Source organism: Bubalus kerabau, chromosome 4 (assembly GCF_029407905.1).
Source record: "Bubalus kerabau isolate K-KA32 ecotype Philippines breed swamp buffalo chromosome 4, PCC_UOA_SB_1v2, whole genome shotgun sequence".
NCBI lineage: Eukaryota > Metazoa > Chordata > Mammalia > Artiodactyla > Bovidae > Bubalus > Bubalus kerabau.
Genome location: NC_073627.1, coordinates 182,573,235 through 182,588,533, shown reverse-complemented (window position 1 = coordinate 182,588,533; position 15,299 = coordinate 182,573,235). Strand labels below are relative to the sequence as shown.

General features: G+C 39.9%; 1 protein-coding gene across 5 annotated transcripts in view; it reads right to left on the bottom strand.

Moving 5' to 3' along the window:
* Positions 1–11,028: 11,028 nt before the first annotated feature.
* Positions 11,029–15,299, bottom strand: part of SH3YL1 (SH3 and SYLF domain containing 1) — a 62,896-nt gene continuing 58,625 nt past the window's right edge. For all 5 annotated transcript variants that reach the window (XM_055579558.1, XM_055579556.1, XM_055579557.1 and 2 more), the window contains one exon: positions 11,029–11,875. In XM_055579558.1, the coding sequence (XP_055435533.1) occupies positions 11,685–11,875 (191 nt within the window). In that variant the 3' untranslated portion in view covers positions 11,029–11,684. The remainder of the gene's footprint in view (positions 11,876–15,299) is intronic.

Below are 15,299 nucleotides of genomic sequence, written 5' to 3'. Positions count from 1 at the left end.
AAAACTATACAAAAAAGATCTTAATGACTCAGATAACCATGATGGTGTGATCACTCACCTAGAGCCATATGTCCTGAAATGTGAAGTCAAGTGGGTCTTAGGAAGCATCACTATGAACAAAGCTAGTAGAGGTGACGGAATTCCAGTTGAGCTATTTCAAATCCTGAAAGATGATGCTGTGAAAGTGCTGCACTCAATATGCCAGAAAATTTGAAAACCTCAGCAGTGGCCACAGGACTGGAAAAGGTCAGCTTTCATTCCAATCCCAAAGAAAGGCAATGGCAAACAATGCTCCAACTACCACACAATTGTACTCATCTCACATACTAGCAAAGTAATGCTCAAAATTCTCCAAGCTAGGCTTCAACAGTACATGAACCATGAACTTTCAGATGTTCAAGATGTATTTAGAAAAGGCAGAGGAACCAGAGATCAAATTGGCAACATCAGTTGGATCATCAAAAAATCAAGAGAGTTCTAGAAAAATATTTACTTCTGCTTTATTGACTATGCCATAGCCTTCGACTGTGTGGATCACAACAAACTGTGGAAAAATTTTAAAGAGATGAGAATAATAGATCACTTGACCTGCCTCCTGGGAAATCTGTATGCAGATCAAGAAGCAACAGTTAGAACTGGACATGGAACAACAGACTGGTTCCAAATCAGGAAAAGAGTAAATCAAGGCTGTATATTGCCACCCTGCTTATTTAATTTATATGCAGAGTACATCATGAGAAATGGAGAAATGCTGGACTGGCTGAAGCTGGAATCAAGACTGCTGGGAGAAATATCAATAACCTCAGATATGCATATGACACCACCCTTATGGCAGAAAGTGAAGAAGAACTAAAGAGCCTCTTGATGAAAGTGAAAGAGGAGAGTGAAAAAAATGGCTTAAAACTAAACATTCAGAAAACTAAGATCATGGCATCTGGTCCCATCACTTCATGGCAAATAGATGGGGAAACAATGGAAACAGTGACAGCCTTTATTTTTCTGGGCTTCAAAATCACTGCAGATGGTGACTGCAGCCATGAAATTGAAAGACGCTTGTTCCTTGGAAGAAAAGTTATGACCATCTTAGGCAGCATATTAAAAAGTAGAGACATTACTTTGTCAACAAAGGTCTGTCTAGTCAAAGCTGTGGTTTTCCAGTAGTCATGTATGTATGTGAGAGTTAGACCATAAAGAAATCTGAGTGCTGAAGAATTGATGCTTTTGAACTGTGGTGTTGGAGAAGACTCTTGAGAGTCCCTTGGACTGCAAGGAGATCCAACCGGTTAACCCTGAAGAAAATCAATCCTGAATAATCATTGGAGGGACTGATGCTGAAGGTGAAACTCCAATACTTTTGCCACCTGATGTGAAGAACTGACTCACTGGAAGAGACCCTGATGCTGGGGAAGATTGAAGGTAGGAGGTGGAGTGGATGACAGAGGATGAGATGGTTGGATGGCATCACCAACTCAATGGACATGAGTTTGAGCATGCTCTGGGAGTTGGTGATGGACAGGGAAGCCTGGCGTGCTGCAATGGGGTCACAAAGAGTCAGAGACCCCTGAGTGACTGAACTGAACTGATAAATTGCTTCAAACACGGGATCCTGAAAAGTTTGGAAGAAAGGCCCTGAGTAGTAGATGGTGAGAGCCATCAGTGAGACAGCTGGTGTGCCCACGGTCTCAGAGCTGGTTGGCACGCCTGTGTGAGTTTGGAACCAGCACTCCCGCCTGTTCTGGAGCTCTGGCTCTGCCGCACCAGCGGTGTGCAGTTGGCCGTTCAGTTTCTGCACCACTAACATTTGCACAGTGATACTGTATTTGTTCATCTGTGAAGATTAAATGAAAGAGTGGTTTTGAAAGTAACTCATAAACCATGAAGCCTGAAATACACATCTATTTGACATTTTTATTTGACTTAAATGAAAGCATGGACATTTCAACATGTTAAAAAAAAACATGGTTCACTTTTGTGAATATAAAATAATTGTATGAGATTTTAAACATCTGTTTTATTGTTGTTTTTAACTAAATTCTTTAATCACTATCTCTGTAGTATGACACAGAAGCTATATTGATTTACACAGTGACCAATAAGGATTTGGGGGTATTTAATGGACAGATCAGTCTGATAGAGTGAACTTGCCCCACAGAGTTTATTTGAACATGAACCTTAATCATTTGTGAAAACCAAATGAAGTCTGGAAACTACCGGTGGAACCAGCTGGTCAAGGAGCAGTGTGTTCACAGCCTGGCTTTGTCCAGATCAACAAAGGAAAGAGGAATCACTCAGGGCTAACTTTTGTTTCGAACCAATGTTCAATACTGAGAAGCTTTCCCAGATTCTCTCTTCCTACATAGGCAGGGAGCCCTAGGACCACCAGGTGACCCGCTAAGCTCATGAGAAGGACCCCTTGCTTTGCTTCAGGCAAAGCCTCCTTGCTGGTTTCCACTTTCCACCCTTTGCTGATGTAGTCCCACAAGAGCTGTGTCTGAAGACAGACAGCTCTGCTTACTCTGCTATGATAATAAAAACATAATTATTAAATAATGTAAATGTGCATATAAAAACATTCAGAAAAGCCAAACACAATAACAACCCAGCCAAGCACAGCAACTTAGCCTAAACCCTAAAGAATGCCAAGTAGAGGGATTTGGGCCTTAAAGGCATACTCAAGCAACGCTTAAACGTGCAAACCTTTTAAAAATCTCTTCATGCACAAAAGTTAATTGCAATTGTGCATTTTTTATTTTGACATACTTCTAGACTTATAGAAAGTTTGTAAAACTACTAGATAGATTTTCCTGTCTTCTTCCTATGTTAATATCCTATTAGTTATCAAAACGATTAATCTTAGACTTTATTTGTATTTCACGTTTTCCCATCCATGCCCTTTGCTGTTCCAGGAGTCTCTCCTTGCTCTCCTCCAACATGCAACATTGCTAGGTCTCCCATCTTTCATGATGAGAAAGTGCTTTTGAAGAGTACGCAAACTGCTGCTCAATGTTATTATCGACGCTGTTAGTCTTGGTCACTTGGTTAAAGAACTCCCTACTGGACTTTCCCATTGTAAGATTATCATTTTCCCATTTTAATCAGCTATCTTGGGGAGACAATTTGAAATATGTATGAATCTCCTGCCCCTAATTTTGAATCTGTGAGTGGATCTGGCCTGCTAGAATGATTACTATGGTGCTCTTAGGTGATTTTATATTTTCTTGATTCTTTTCACATTATTGATTGGAATTCTTCCCTGAGGAAGAGCTGCCCTTCTTCCCCATTTATTTATTTATTCAGTTAGTAATAGCAGTATGAACTCTCGGTGTTTATTTTCTGGGTTATAATAGAAAGCTTTCATTATTTTGCTGCTCAGATTATTCAGCCTGGTCACTGGGCACTCTCTTTGGTGACGGCCTGGGCCGTCCCCACATCCCAGACCCTTTCTGAGCTCTTCCTTACTTTCTGGCCCCACAAGATTTCTCAGGCTCATCTAGTATTTTCCCTACCTCTGATAGCGGCATCAGCCAATTCTTTCATTGACGTTTAGATGGTATTGCTATTTTCACGGTATTTCAGAATGAGGATCTGGGGGGCTGGTGAGCTCACTCCAGCAGGGGCTCCCGGCTCCGGGGCCCTCTCAGTGCAGAGCTGGGAACATGTGGTGTGGACGGTCTGTGTCCGTTTATCTGCACACGTATCGCAAGCCATGAGCGACCGTCAGTGCCTCTGACTCCAACCTCAAACTGAGGGCTCCTTCTCGTCTTATTCCCAGCAGCTGAGCTTGTAACTTATTTCATGTGAGAGACAGGGCCTTTCTGTTTGTTCAGTCCCAGGGCGCGCATGGCTACGACTGCTCTCCACACCGCTGAGCACACTCACCAGCTAGAGTGTGGGACTTGTGCGTGATTTTGAATCCGTTTTTCTCAGTCACAATCTTGTCAAAGTTAGACTAAGGCTTTTCCTTCCTGCGCCTCCAGGGACTCGCCTGCAACGCAGCTTCACCGTATGGTCTTCCTCTCACGTCATGTCACTTTCACGTTCTTTGATGCAGTTTAAAACGATGCTTTATTTACGTGGTTATCTCCAAAGACTGCTCTGAAGTTTACTGGAAACTGCACTCTAGACGTGAATGTCAACGTTGTAGCACCTTAGATGTTCACTTGGGTTCTTGTACATAAAGGCATTTCCAAAAGCATGAGAACAGAAATAGAGTCCAGAAAAGCACAAAAACTGTCCAGTCTGAGAAACTGTTTCTCAAACATCAGTCATTTATATATAATTTCACAATTTCCTACCACTTTAGAAAACCATCTTCTCAGTTACTAAACACTTATTAAAAGGAAATTTCGTTTTGTATTGGCATGCTAAATGGAAAACTGGTATCATCTGACATGAATGAAAACACCAAATATTTATATGCAAGCCTGAGTTAAAGGAAAAGGACCAGTTTTTAAATAAAAATAAACATATTCTAATATAGCTATTGGATTTTACAAAATGAAAACTTAGGTATCTCCTAAATAAGAAAAGATTGTAATTGATGAAGAGTTAGCAACAAATGATAAACAAATCAGTTCAGTCACTCAGTCGTGTCCATCTCTTTGCGACCCCATGGACTGCAGCACGCCAGGTTTTCCTGTCCACACCAACTCCCGGAGCTTGCTCAAACTCATGTCCATCGAGTCAGTGATGCCATCCAACCATCTCATCCTCTGTCGTCCCCTTCTCCTCCTGCCTTCAATCTTTCCCAGCATCAGGGTCTTTTCCAATGAGTCAATTCTTCACATCAGGTGGCCAAAGTATTGCAGTTTCAGCTTCAACATCAGTCATTCCAATGAATATTCAGGACTGATTTCCTTTAGGATTGACTGGTTCATCTCTTTGCAGTCCAAGGGACTCTCAAGAATCTTCTCCAACACCACAGTTCAAAAGCATCAATTCTTGGTGCTAAACTTTCTTTATAGTCCAACTCTCACATCCATACATGACCACTGGAAAAACCATAGCTTTGACTAGACGGACCTTTGTTGGCAAAGTAGTGTCTCTAATTTTTAACATGCTGTCTAGGTTGGTCATAGATTTTCTTCCAAGGAGCAAGTGTCTTCTAATTTCATGGCTACAGGAATCATCTGCAGTGATTTTGGAGCCCAAGAAAATAATGTCTCTCACTGTTTCCATTGTTTCCCCATCTATTTGCCATGAAGTGATGGAACCGGATGCCATGATCTTTGTTTTTTGAATGCTGAGTTTTAAGCCAACTTTCTCACTCTCCTCTTTCAATTTCATCAACAAGCTCTTTAGTTCCTCTTCACTTTCTGCCATGAGGGTAGTGTCATTTGCATATCTGAGGTTATTGATATTTCTCCCTGCAATCTTGAATCCAGCTTGTGCTTCATCCAGTCTAGCATTTCTCATGATTTACTCTCCATATAAGTTAAATAAACAGGGTGACAATATACAGCTTTGATGTACTCCCTTTCCTATTTGGAACCAGTCTGTTGTTCCACGTCCAGTTCTAACTGTTGCTTCTTGACCTGCATACAGATTTCTCAGGAGGCAGATCAGGTGGTCTGGTATTCCCATCCCTTGAAGAATTTTCCACAGTTTGTTCTGATCCACACAGTCAAAGGCTTTGGCATAGTCAATAAAGCAGAAATAGATGTTTTTCTGGAACTTTCTTGCTTTTTCGATGTTCCAACAGATGTTGGCAATTTGATCTCTGATTCCTCTGCCTTTTCTAAATCCAGCTTGAACATCTGGTAATTCATGGTTCACATACTGTTGAAGCCTAATTTGGAGAATTTTGAGCATTACTTTGCTAGTGTGTGAAATGAGTCCAATTGTGCAGTAGTTTGAATATTCTTTGGCATTGCCTTTCTTTGGGATTGGAATAAAAGCTGACCTTTTCCAGTCCTGTAATCCTGATAATCTCAATAGATACAGAAAAACTTTGACAAAGTTCAGCATGCATTGATGGTTAAAACTCCAAAAAATGGGCATAGAAGGAATCTGCCTCGACATAGTAAAGGCCATATCTGATAAGCCCACAGCAAACATTATTCTCAATGGTAAGAAACTAAAAACATTCACCCTAAGATTAAGGGAACAAGAAAAGGGTGTCCACCTTCACCACTTTTCAACATAGTTTTGGAAGTCGTAGCTACAGCAATCAGAGATGAAAAAGAAATAAATGGAATCCAGATTGGAAAAGAAGCATCTGCACTGCTTGCAGATGACATGATACTATACACAGAAAACCCTAAAATACTAAAGCATCAATTCTTTGACGCTCAGCCTTCTTCACAGTCCAACTCTCACATCCATACATGACCACAGGAAAAACCATAGCCTTGACTAGACGGACCTTTGTTGGCAAAGTAATATCTCTGCTTTTTAATATGCTGTCTAGGTTGGTCATAACTTTCCTTCCAAGGAGTAAGTGTCTTTTAATTTCATGGTTGCAATCACCATCTACAGTGATTTTGGAGCCCAAAAACATAAAGTCTGACACTGTTTCCACTGTTTCCCCATCTATTTCCCATGAAGTGATGGGACCAGATGCCATGATCTTAGTTTTCTGAATGTTGAGCTTTAAGCCAACTTTTTCACTCTCCTCTTTCACTTTCATCAAGAGGCTTTTGAGTTCCTCTTCACTTTCTGCCATAAGGGTGGTGTCATCTGCATATCTGAGGTTATTGATATTTTTCCCGGCAATCTTGATTCCAGCTTGTGCTTCTTCCAGCCCAGCGTTTCTCATGATGTACTCTGCATAGAAGTTAAATAAGCAGGCTGACAATATACAGCCTTGACGTACTCCTTTTCCTATCTGGAACCAGCCTGTTGTTCCATGTCTAGTTCTAACTGTTGCTTCCTGACCTGAATATAGATTTCTCAAGAGGCAGGTCAGGTGGTCTGGTATTCCCATCTCTTGAAGAATTTTCCACAGTTTATTGTGATCCACACAGTCAAAGGCTTTGGCATAGTCAATAAAGCAGAAATAGATGTTTTTCTGGGGCTCTCTTGCTTTTTTGATGATCCAGCAGATGCTGGCAATTTGATCTCTGGTTCCTTTGCCTTTTATAAAACCAGCTTGAACATCTGGAAGTTCATGGTTCACGTATTGCTGAAGCCAAGCTTGGAGAATTTTGAGTACTACTTTACTAGGGTGTGAGATGAGTGCAATTGTGCAGTAGTTCGAGCATTCTTTGGCATTGCCTTTCTTTGGGATTGGAATGAAAACTGACCTTTTCCAGTCCTGTGGCCACTGCTGAGGCTTCCAAATTTGCTGGCATATTGAGTGCAGCACTTTCACAGCATCATCCTCCAGGATTTGAAATAGCTCAACTGGAATTCCATCACAAGAACCTGGAATGTCAGGTTCCTATGCAATATTGCTCTTTACAGCATTGGACCTTGCTTCTATCACCAGTCACATCCACAACTGGGTATTGTTTTTGCTTTGGCTCCATCCCTTCATTCTTTGTGGAGTTATTTCTCCACTGATCTCCAGTAGCATATTGGGTACCTACTGACCCGGGGAGTTCCTCTTTCAGTATCCTATCATTTTGCGTTTTCATACTGTTCATGGAGTTCTCAAGGCAAGAATTCTGCAAAGAAATAGAGGAAAACAACAGAATGGGAAAGACTAGAGATCCCTTCAAGAAAATTAGAGATACCAAGGGAACGTTTAATGCAAAGATGTGCACAATAAAGGACAGAAATGGTATGGACATAACAGAAGCAGAAGATATTAAGAAGAGATGGCAAGAACACACAGAAGAACTGTACAAAAAAGATCTTCACGACCCAGATCATCACGATGGTGTGATCACTCACCTAGAGCCAGACATCCTGGAATGTGAAGTTAAGTGGGCCTTAGAAAGCATCACTACGAACAAAGCTAGTGGAGGTGATGGAATTCCCTAAAATACTATCAGAAAATTACTAGAGCTAATCAGTGAATTTAGCAAAGTCGCAGGATACAAAATCAATCCCTATAAACAGTGAAAAATCAGAAAGAGAAATTAAGGAATTAATCCCATTCATCAATGCAACAAAAAGAATAAAATATCTAGTAATAAACTTACCCAAGGAGACAAAAGAAAGCTTTGCACCGAAAAACTGATGCTTTTGAAACGTGGTGTTGGAGAAGACTCTTGAGAGTCCCTTGGACTGCAAGGAGATCAAACCAGTCAATCCGAAAGGAAATCAACCCTGAATGTTCATTGGAAGGACTGATGCTGAAGCTCCAATACTTTGGCCACTTGGTGCAAAGAACTGACTTATTGGAAAAGACCCTGATGCTGGGAAAGATTGAGGGCAGGAGAAGAAGGGGATGACAGAGGATGAGATGGTTGGATGGCATCACCAACTCGATGGACATGAGTTTGAGCAAGTTCCAGGAGTTGGTGATGGACAGGGTGGCCTGGCGTGCTGCAGTCCATGGGGTCAATGAGTTGGACGTGACTGAGCGACTGAAGTGAACTGATTGTTGTAAGTGCAGCCCTGACTGACAGCACACAGCATTGAGTCCCAAAGGCCAGACCACTCAGTGTGACCATAAATTAACATGGCAATTAAATAGACAGGACAATGAGATTACTGAGATTGAAGAGAGAGAGTACAGAAAATACTCCAGATGACAAAAGACAAAACTCAAAAGGTGTTTAGGCATCTAGCTTTTTTTAAAAAAAGTATTCTCATTTCTGGTTGAAACTCTTGATAGAGCTTTCAAATTGTAGATAATATTGAAGAAATACTCATGAGTGTCTTAGATGAACAAAGAAAAGTTTATCTTTTTTTTTTTTAACAAAAGCTGGCTCTAGGGAAGTCTTAGATATAAAATTCAGTAAAGCAATTATCCTTCAATAAAAAAAATAAATTAAAAAAATTAGCAAATGCATAGGAAAAAACAGACAAAAAGAACAAAATAAAGGTGGCTGGGAGAAATATCAATAACCTCAGATATGCAGATGACACCACCCTTAGGTCAGAAAGCAAAGAGGAATTAAAAAGCCTCTTGATGAAAGTGAAAGAGGAGAGTGAAAAAGTTGGATTAAAACTCAACATTCAAAAAGCAAAGATTATGGCATCAGTTCCTATGGCTTCATGGCAAATAGATGGGGAAACAATGGAAACAGTGACAGACTTTATTTTCTTGGGCTCCAAAATCACAGATTGGTGACTGTAGCCATGAAATTAAAAGATGCTGAAAGGTTGTTGCTGAACCATGAAAGATGCCAGAATTCTTGGCCTCCAGCGGAGAAGAACTCAATCCGGAGCTGAGGCTTGATCACTCAGAGCTTTTGTGTAATAAAGTTTTATTAAAGTATAAAAGAGATAGAGAAAGCTTCTGACAAAGACATCAGAAGGGGGCAGAAAGAATACTCCCCTTGCTAGTGTTAGAAATGGAGTTATAAGCTTTTTAATTACTTATTACAGTGAATCAAAAGAATGTCTGGAGATTGTAAAGACCTTACTAGACCCACTCCCATAATTTACATTTTAAGATTACAGGATTAGCCAGAAGGTTTTTTCCAGAAACTGTCCTCAAGCAGGATACATTATTGTTATATAATCCTAAGGAATGTAGAGGGAAAAAAAGTTTGTCCTTTCCCCCTCCTTGAGAATTCCAAACACCTTTCTCCCTGGGGACCCCTGGACTTCTAATCAACCTGCCTAGGAATTGACTCTCTCAATGCTTGCTCCTTGGAAGAAAAGCGATGACCAATCTAGAAAGCATTTTAAAAAGCCAGAGACATTACTTTGCCAACAAAGGTCCACATAGTCAAAGCTATAGTTTTTCCAGCAGTCATGTATGGAATGTCAGGTCCATGAATCAAGGCAAATTGGAAGTGGTCAAACAAGAGATGGCAAGAGTGAACGTTGACATTCTAGGAACCAGTGAACTAAAATGGACTGGAATGGGTGAATTTAATTCAGATGACCATTATATCACTACTGTGGGCAGGAATCCCTTAGAAGAAATGGAGTAGCCATCAGGGTCAACAAAAGAGTCTGAAATGCAGTACTTGGATGCAGTCTCAAAAACAACAGAATGATCTCTGTTCATTTCCAAGGCAAACCATTCAATCTCATGGTAATCCAAGCCTATGCCCCAACCAGTAACGCTGAAGAAGCTGAAGTTGAACGGTTCTATGAAGACCTACAAGACCTTTTAGAACTAACACCCAAAAAAGAAGTCCTTTTCATTATAGGGGACTGGAATGCAAAAGTAGGAAGTCAAGAAACACCTGGAGTAACAGGCAAATTTGGCCTTGGAATACAGAATGAAGCAGGGCAAAGGCTAATAGAGTTCTGCCAAGAGAACGCACTGGTCATAGCAAACACCCTCTTCCAACAACACAAGAGAAGACTCTACACATGGACATCACCAGATGGTCAACACCGAAATCAGATTGATTATATTCTTTGCAGCCAAAAATGGAGAAGCTCTATATAGTCAGCAAAAACAAGACTGGGAGCTGACTGGGGCTTAGATCATGAACTCCTTATTGCCAAATTCAGACTTAAATTGAAGAAAGTAGGGAAAACCACTAGACCATTCAGGTATGACATAAATCAAATCCCTTATGATTACACAGTGGAAGTGAGAAATAGATTCAAGGGACTAGATCTGATAGACAGAGTGCCTCATGAACTATGGACGGAGGTTCATAACATTGTACAGGAGACAGGGATCAAGGCCATCCCCATGGAAAAGAAATGCAAAAAAGCAAAATGGCTGTATGAGGAGGCCTTACAAATAGCTGTGAAAAGAAGAGAAGCGAAAAGTAAAGGAGAAAAGGAAAGATATAAGCATCTGAATGCAGAGTTCCAAAGAATAGCAAGGAGAGATAAGAAAGCCTTCCTCAGCGATTAGTGCAAAGAAATTACATGTTAAGAAAGCTGGGGAAAAAAAAAAAAGAAGCTAGCAAAACAGTCATGGATGTTGATTTTAACCTCCAGACCAACCACAGACCTCTGGTTAAAAAAAGAAAATATGAAAAACAAAATCAAGACAGTAACTTAGCATTTTAAAAACATTTATTTAGAGACAAAGGAACCACATCAACATAACTTTATTCTACTGCTACATATGAATGAGTGTCACCTCATAAAGAAGTAAAGCTAACAGATGTCATCTTTTTTAATGCATAGTTGAATTTCTTTGAAATTCTTTATAATGTTTCATACATATATTATTTTTGACGATATAGAGATAATTTTTAGGGATTACTATTCTAGTCAGTATCTCCAACTCCAAGTATTACTTAATATACTATCTAAGCTGATTTATTCTTTTCTAGTCATTTTGCAAATATAGGAAGTGGTATTCATACCCTAATCCTTAGCTTCTCAAGATACAATCAAGTCACCATATACACAGCCAAATCAAAGGCTTAGTGTATGTTTGAAAATGAACACAAGAAAGATGTGATATTAACTATTAAATAGTATATGTGATAAAAAATCAATGGAAAGTAAAGATATGTAAGCTAACCACATATATATATATATATATATATATATAAAACCAAAATCTTTTACATACTGGATAAAAGTTTATGGAATAAACAGAGGTGTCTTTACATTTATACTAAACATTATTTAACTGAATAGTAATTCCCTCCAGTGTAGAACTAATTTTTTTGTAATTCTCAAAGAACAAAATAATATAAACTTTAATTCATGGTAACATAGTTGGCTGGAAAAATGCCAGTTCGGCCTCGAAGCTTTCCCTCCCACCAATCGAAATGTGAATCTGTTTTTGATATAACTGCGATTCTGTCTCCAGCTTGAAAAGTCAAATCTCCTGGCTGCTGTCCTTCAAAAGCATATAGTGCAGTCACTTCTATGGGCTGGTTTGAATTGCCTAAAACAAGAAAAAATGTTTATTTACATTTTTATGAGAAAGACAGGAAGCATGTGTAGGGCAGAGATAAATCAGCAACTCAGGGCTTGAGGTTCTAGTGTGGGAGGCCAGCAGAGCCCAGAGCACACGGTCTGCGTGACTTTTCGTTACATCATTAACCTTATGTTTTGCTTTGTAAACAGCAAATATTTGGTAATAACATTTCCTAAATTACACAAGCCAAACTGTACATTATTATATACTTAAATATGTGTTTGGCAAATATCTGTGGTTATAACTGCTTAAATTTTGTCTAGTCTATAAGATAATATTATTACGTTTTCCCTATTTTAATAGAATAGTCATGGTAGTTTCAATGAATTACACTATTAGGTAAAAGCGGATATTTTATACAAGACTCAGTTTAAGAACCATGCTCTGTGGTCACTGATAATGTGGATTACAGCTCAGACGCATGTGCTGTTTCATCAGTAGACACTTACTTCCCTCTAGGCTTTTATGGCTGTTTTCATTTCTATACTTGATCCTTTCTTTCAAAAGAGAGATGAAATTCAAATTAGCACATCAAGAAGCATGCCTACGTATGTTTAACCAGAACTTCAACAAGTATTCAGAAAAAATACCTTGAGGACTGAGTGGGTAATATGAGCAAAAGACATTAACTATTATAAATTGTATCGAATCATAAGAGATTTAAAACCAGATATTTAATGTGTGCTCAGCTGCATGGAATCTGGTATTTCCATGTTTCATATAATTTTGTGCATGAATTAGGCAGTTAAATGCTTGTTAAACGCATCTTAGTACAGATATACTGAAAGCGTATATAACCGAATTCTAAATCTCGTTACTTGCTTGAATCTATAATACTATAATCATAAAAAATAAAGTGACTTTGACCTATTAGTAAGAAATGAAAATAGTCAACACTCTAATAAAATTACATTTACTGAAGCACTGAATTTGTATCTCACACAAGACGGTGCTACAGTTCTTTTAACAAAGCATGTACCATGTAGTTGAATTCTCCTAAAGAAATAACTTAAATAATACCTAACATAATTATATTAGTGATATTGCTGGTATAGTTTTCTATAAAACAGAGAAGGTCTATGTATTTTTATATTTTACACTGTATTTACTTTTAACTTATTACTTTAAAGAAATAAAAGTGTGTCATGAAAAGAATAAAGTTTTGACACAGTCTGGATAAAATCAAAGCAGTCACATGACTGTTAACATATACGAATGGTCGCCACTGCGCTCTCTGAAAACTGGCTCTGGCGCGGCGCTGAGGGGAAGCGCGGAGAGCCCTCGTGATAGCCTCACCGCGGTCAGACACAGAGTGCAAGCTGGTGTCAAAGAAAAAGGCACTCTGAAGATGATTTCATCAATAACCATATCCATGACTTCCATATACAAAGCTCAGTCTCAACATACCAAACATAATTAGTGAAAGCCCTCAATGACTCCTCCTCCCCCTTCTTGTCTCCCGAACATTGTGGATAACAGAGGCAAGTAAAAAGAGTGCCTGTGAATATGCGGGAATGTTCTGGAAGCTACAGCCACCTTAGCTGCAGCACGTGCACACACCTGAGGCACTACTTACACAATCAGGGATGCACAGGATGGTGAGCACCACGGCAGCAGGCGGCGTTCCACGTGGGGAAGTGGAGCGGCTGCGGGCCCTTGAGCCAGGCACTGTGGTGAACACACTTGCTCCTCACTTCCAGGGAGGAGCTCTCACCCCACTCCCCAGAATATGAACCCGAGACCTGCAAATGTTACGTGATCTGCCCAGGGGGTGAGATTTGAATCTCGTAAACCTGTATCCAGGCAATCTTAATCACTACTGAGATTAAGCCACAGGGTCTTCAGCAACCATAGGAGTCTTAAATTGCATTCAATAGATTGAACTTGGATTCATCAGTACATTTTACCTTCTTAAAAAATTATTGTATTTTTAATGGAAGGATAATTGCTTTATAGTATGCCATGATCTTAGGTTCCTGAATGTTGAGTTTTAAGCCAGCTTTTTCACTCTCCTCTTTCAACTTCTTCAAGAGGCTCTTTAGTTCCTCTTTGCTTTCTGTCATCAGAGTGGTATCATCTGCATATCTGAGGTTATTGATATTTCTCCCTACAATCTTGATTCCAGCTTGTGCTTCATCCAGCCCAGCATTTCACATGATGAACTCTGCATATAAGTTGAATAAACAGGGTGACAATATACAGCCTAGACATACTCCTTTCCCAATTTGGAACCAGTCCATTGTTCCATGTCCAGTTCTAACTGTTGCTTCTTGACCTGCATACAGATTTCTCAGGAAGCAGGTAAGGTGGTCTGGTATTCCCATCTCTTGAAAGATTTTCCACAGTTTGTTGTGATCCACACAGTCAAAGGCTTTGGTGTAGGCAATGAAGCAGAAGTAGATATTTTCCTGGAACTCTCTTGCTTTTCCCATTACCTAACAGATGTTAGCAAATTGATCTCTGGTTCCTCTGCTTTTTCTAAATCCAGAACATCTGGAAGTTCTCGGTTTACGTACTGTTGAAGCCTCGCTTGGAGAATTTTGAGCATTACTTTGCAAGTGTGTGGTAGTCTGAACATTCTTTGGCATTGCCTTTCTTTGGGTTTGAAACGAACACTGACCTTTTCCAGTCCTGTGGCCACTGCTGAGTTTTCCACATTTGCTGGCATATTGAGTGCAGCACTTAACCAGCATCACCTTTCAGGATTTGAAATAGCTCAACAGGAATTCCACCACCTCCACTAGCTTTGTTCATAGTGATGCTTCCTAAGGCCCACTTGACTTTGCATTCCAGGATGTCTGGCTCTAGGTGAGTGATCAAACCATCGTGGTTATCTGGGTCATTAAGATGTTTGTTTTTTGTATAGTTCTTCTGTGTATTCTGAGCTTCCCTTGTGGCTCAGATGGTAAGGTGTCTTCCTACAATGCGGGAGACCTGGGTTCAATCCCTGGGTCAGGAATTTCCCCTGGAGAAGGAAATGGCGACCCACTCCAGTATTCTTGCCTGGAAAATCCCATGGATGGAGGAGCCCGGTAGGCTACAGTCCATAGGGTCGCAAAGAGTCGGACACAACTGAGCAACTTCACTTCACTTCACTTCTGTGTATTCTTGCCACCTTTCTTAATACCTTCTGCTTCTCTTAGGTCCATACCATTTGTCCTTTATTGAGCCCATCTTTGCGTGAAATGTTCCCTTGGTATTTCTAATTTTCTTGAAGAGATCTGTAGTCTTTACAATTCTATTGTTTTCCTCTATTTCTTTGCACTGATCACTGAGGAAGGCTTTCTTATCTCTCCTTGTTATTCTTTGGAACTCTGCATTCAAATAGGTATATCTTTCCTTTTCTCCTTTGCCTTTTGCTTCTCTTCTTTCCTCAGCTATTTGTAAGGTC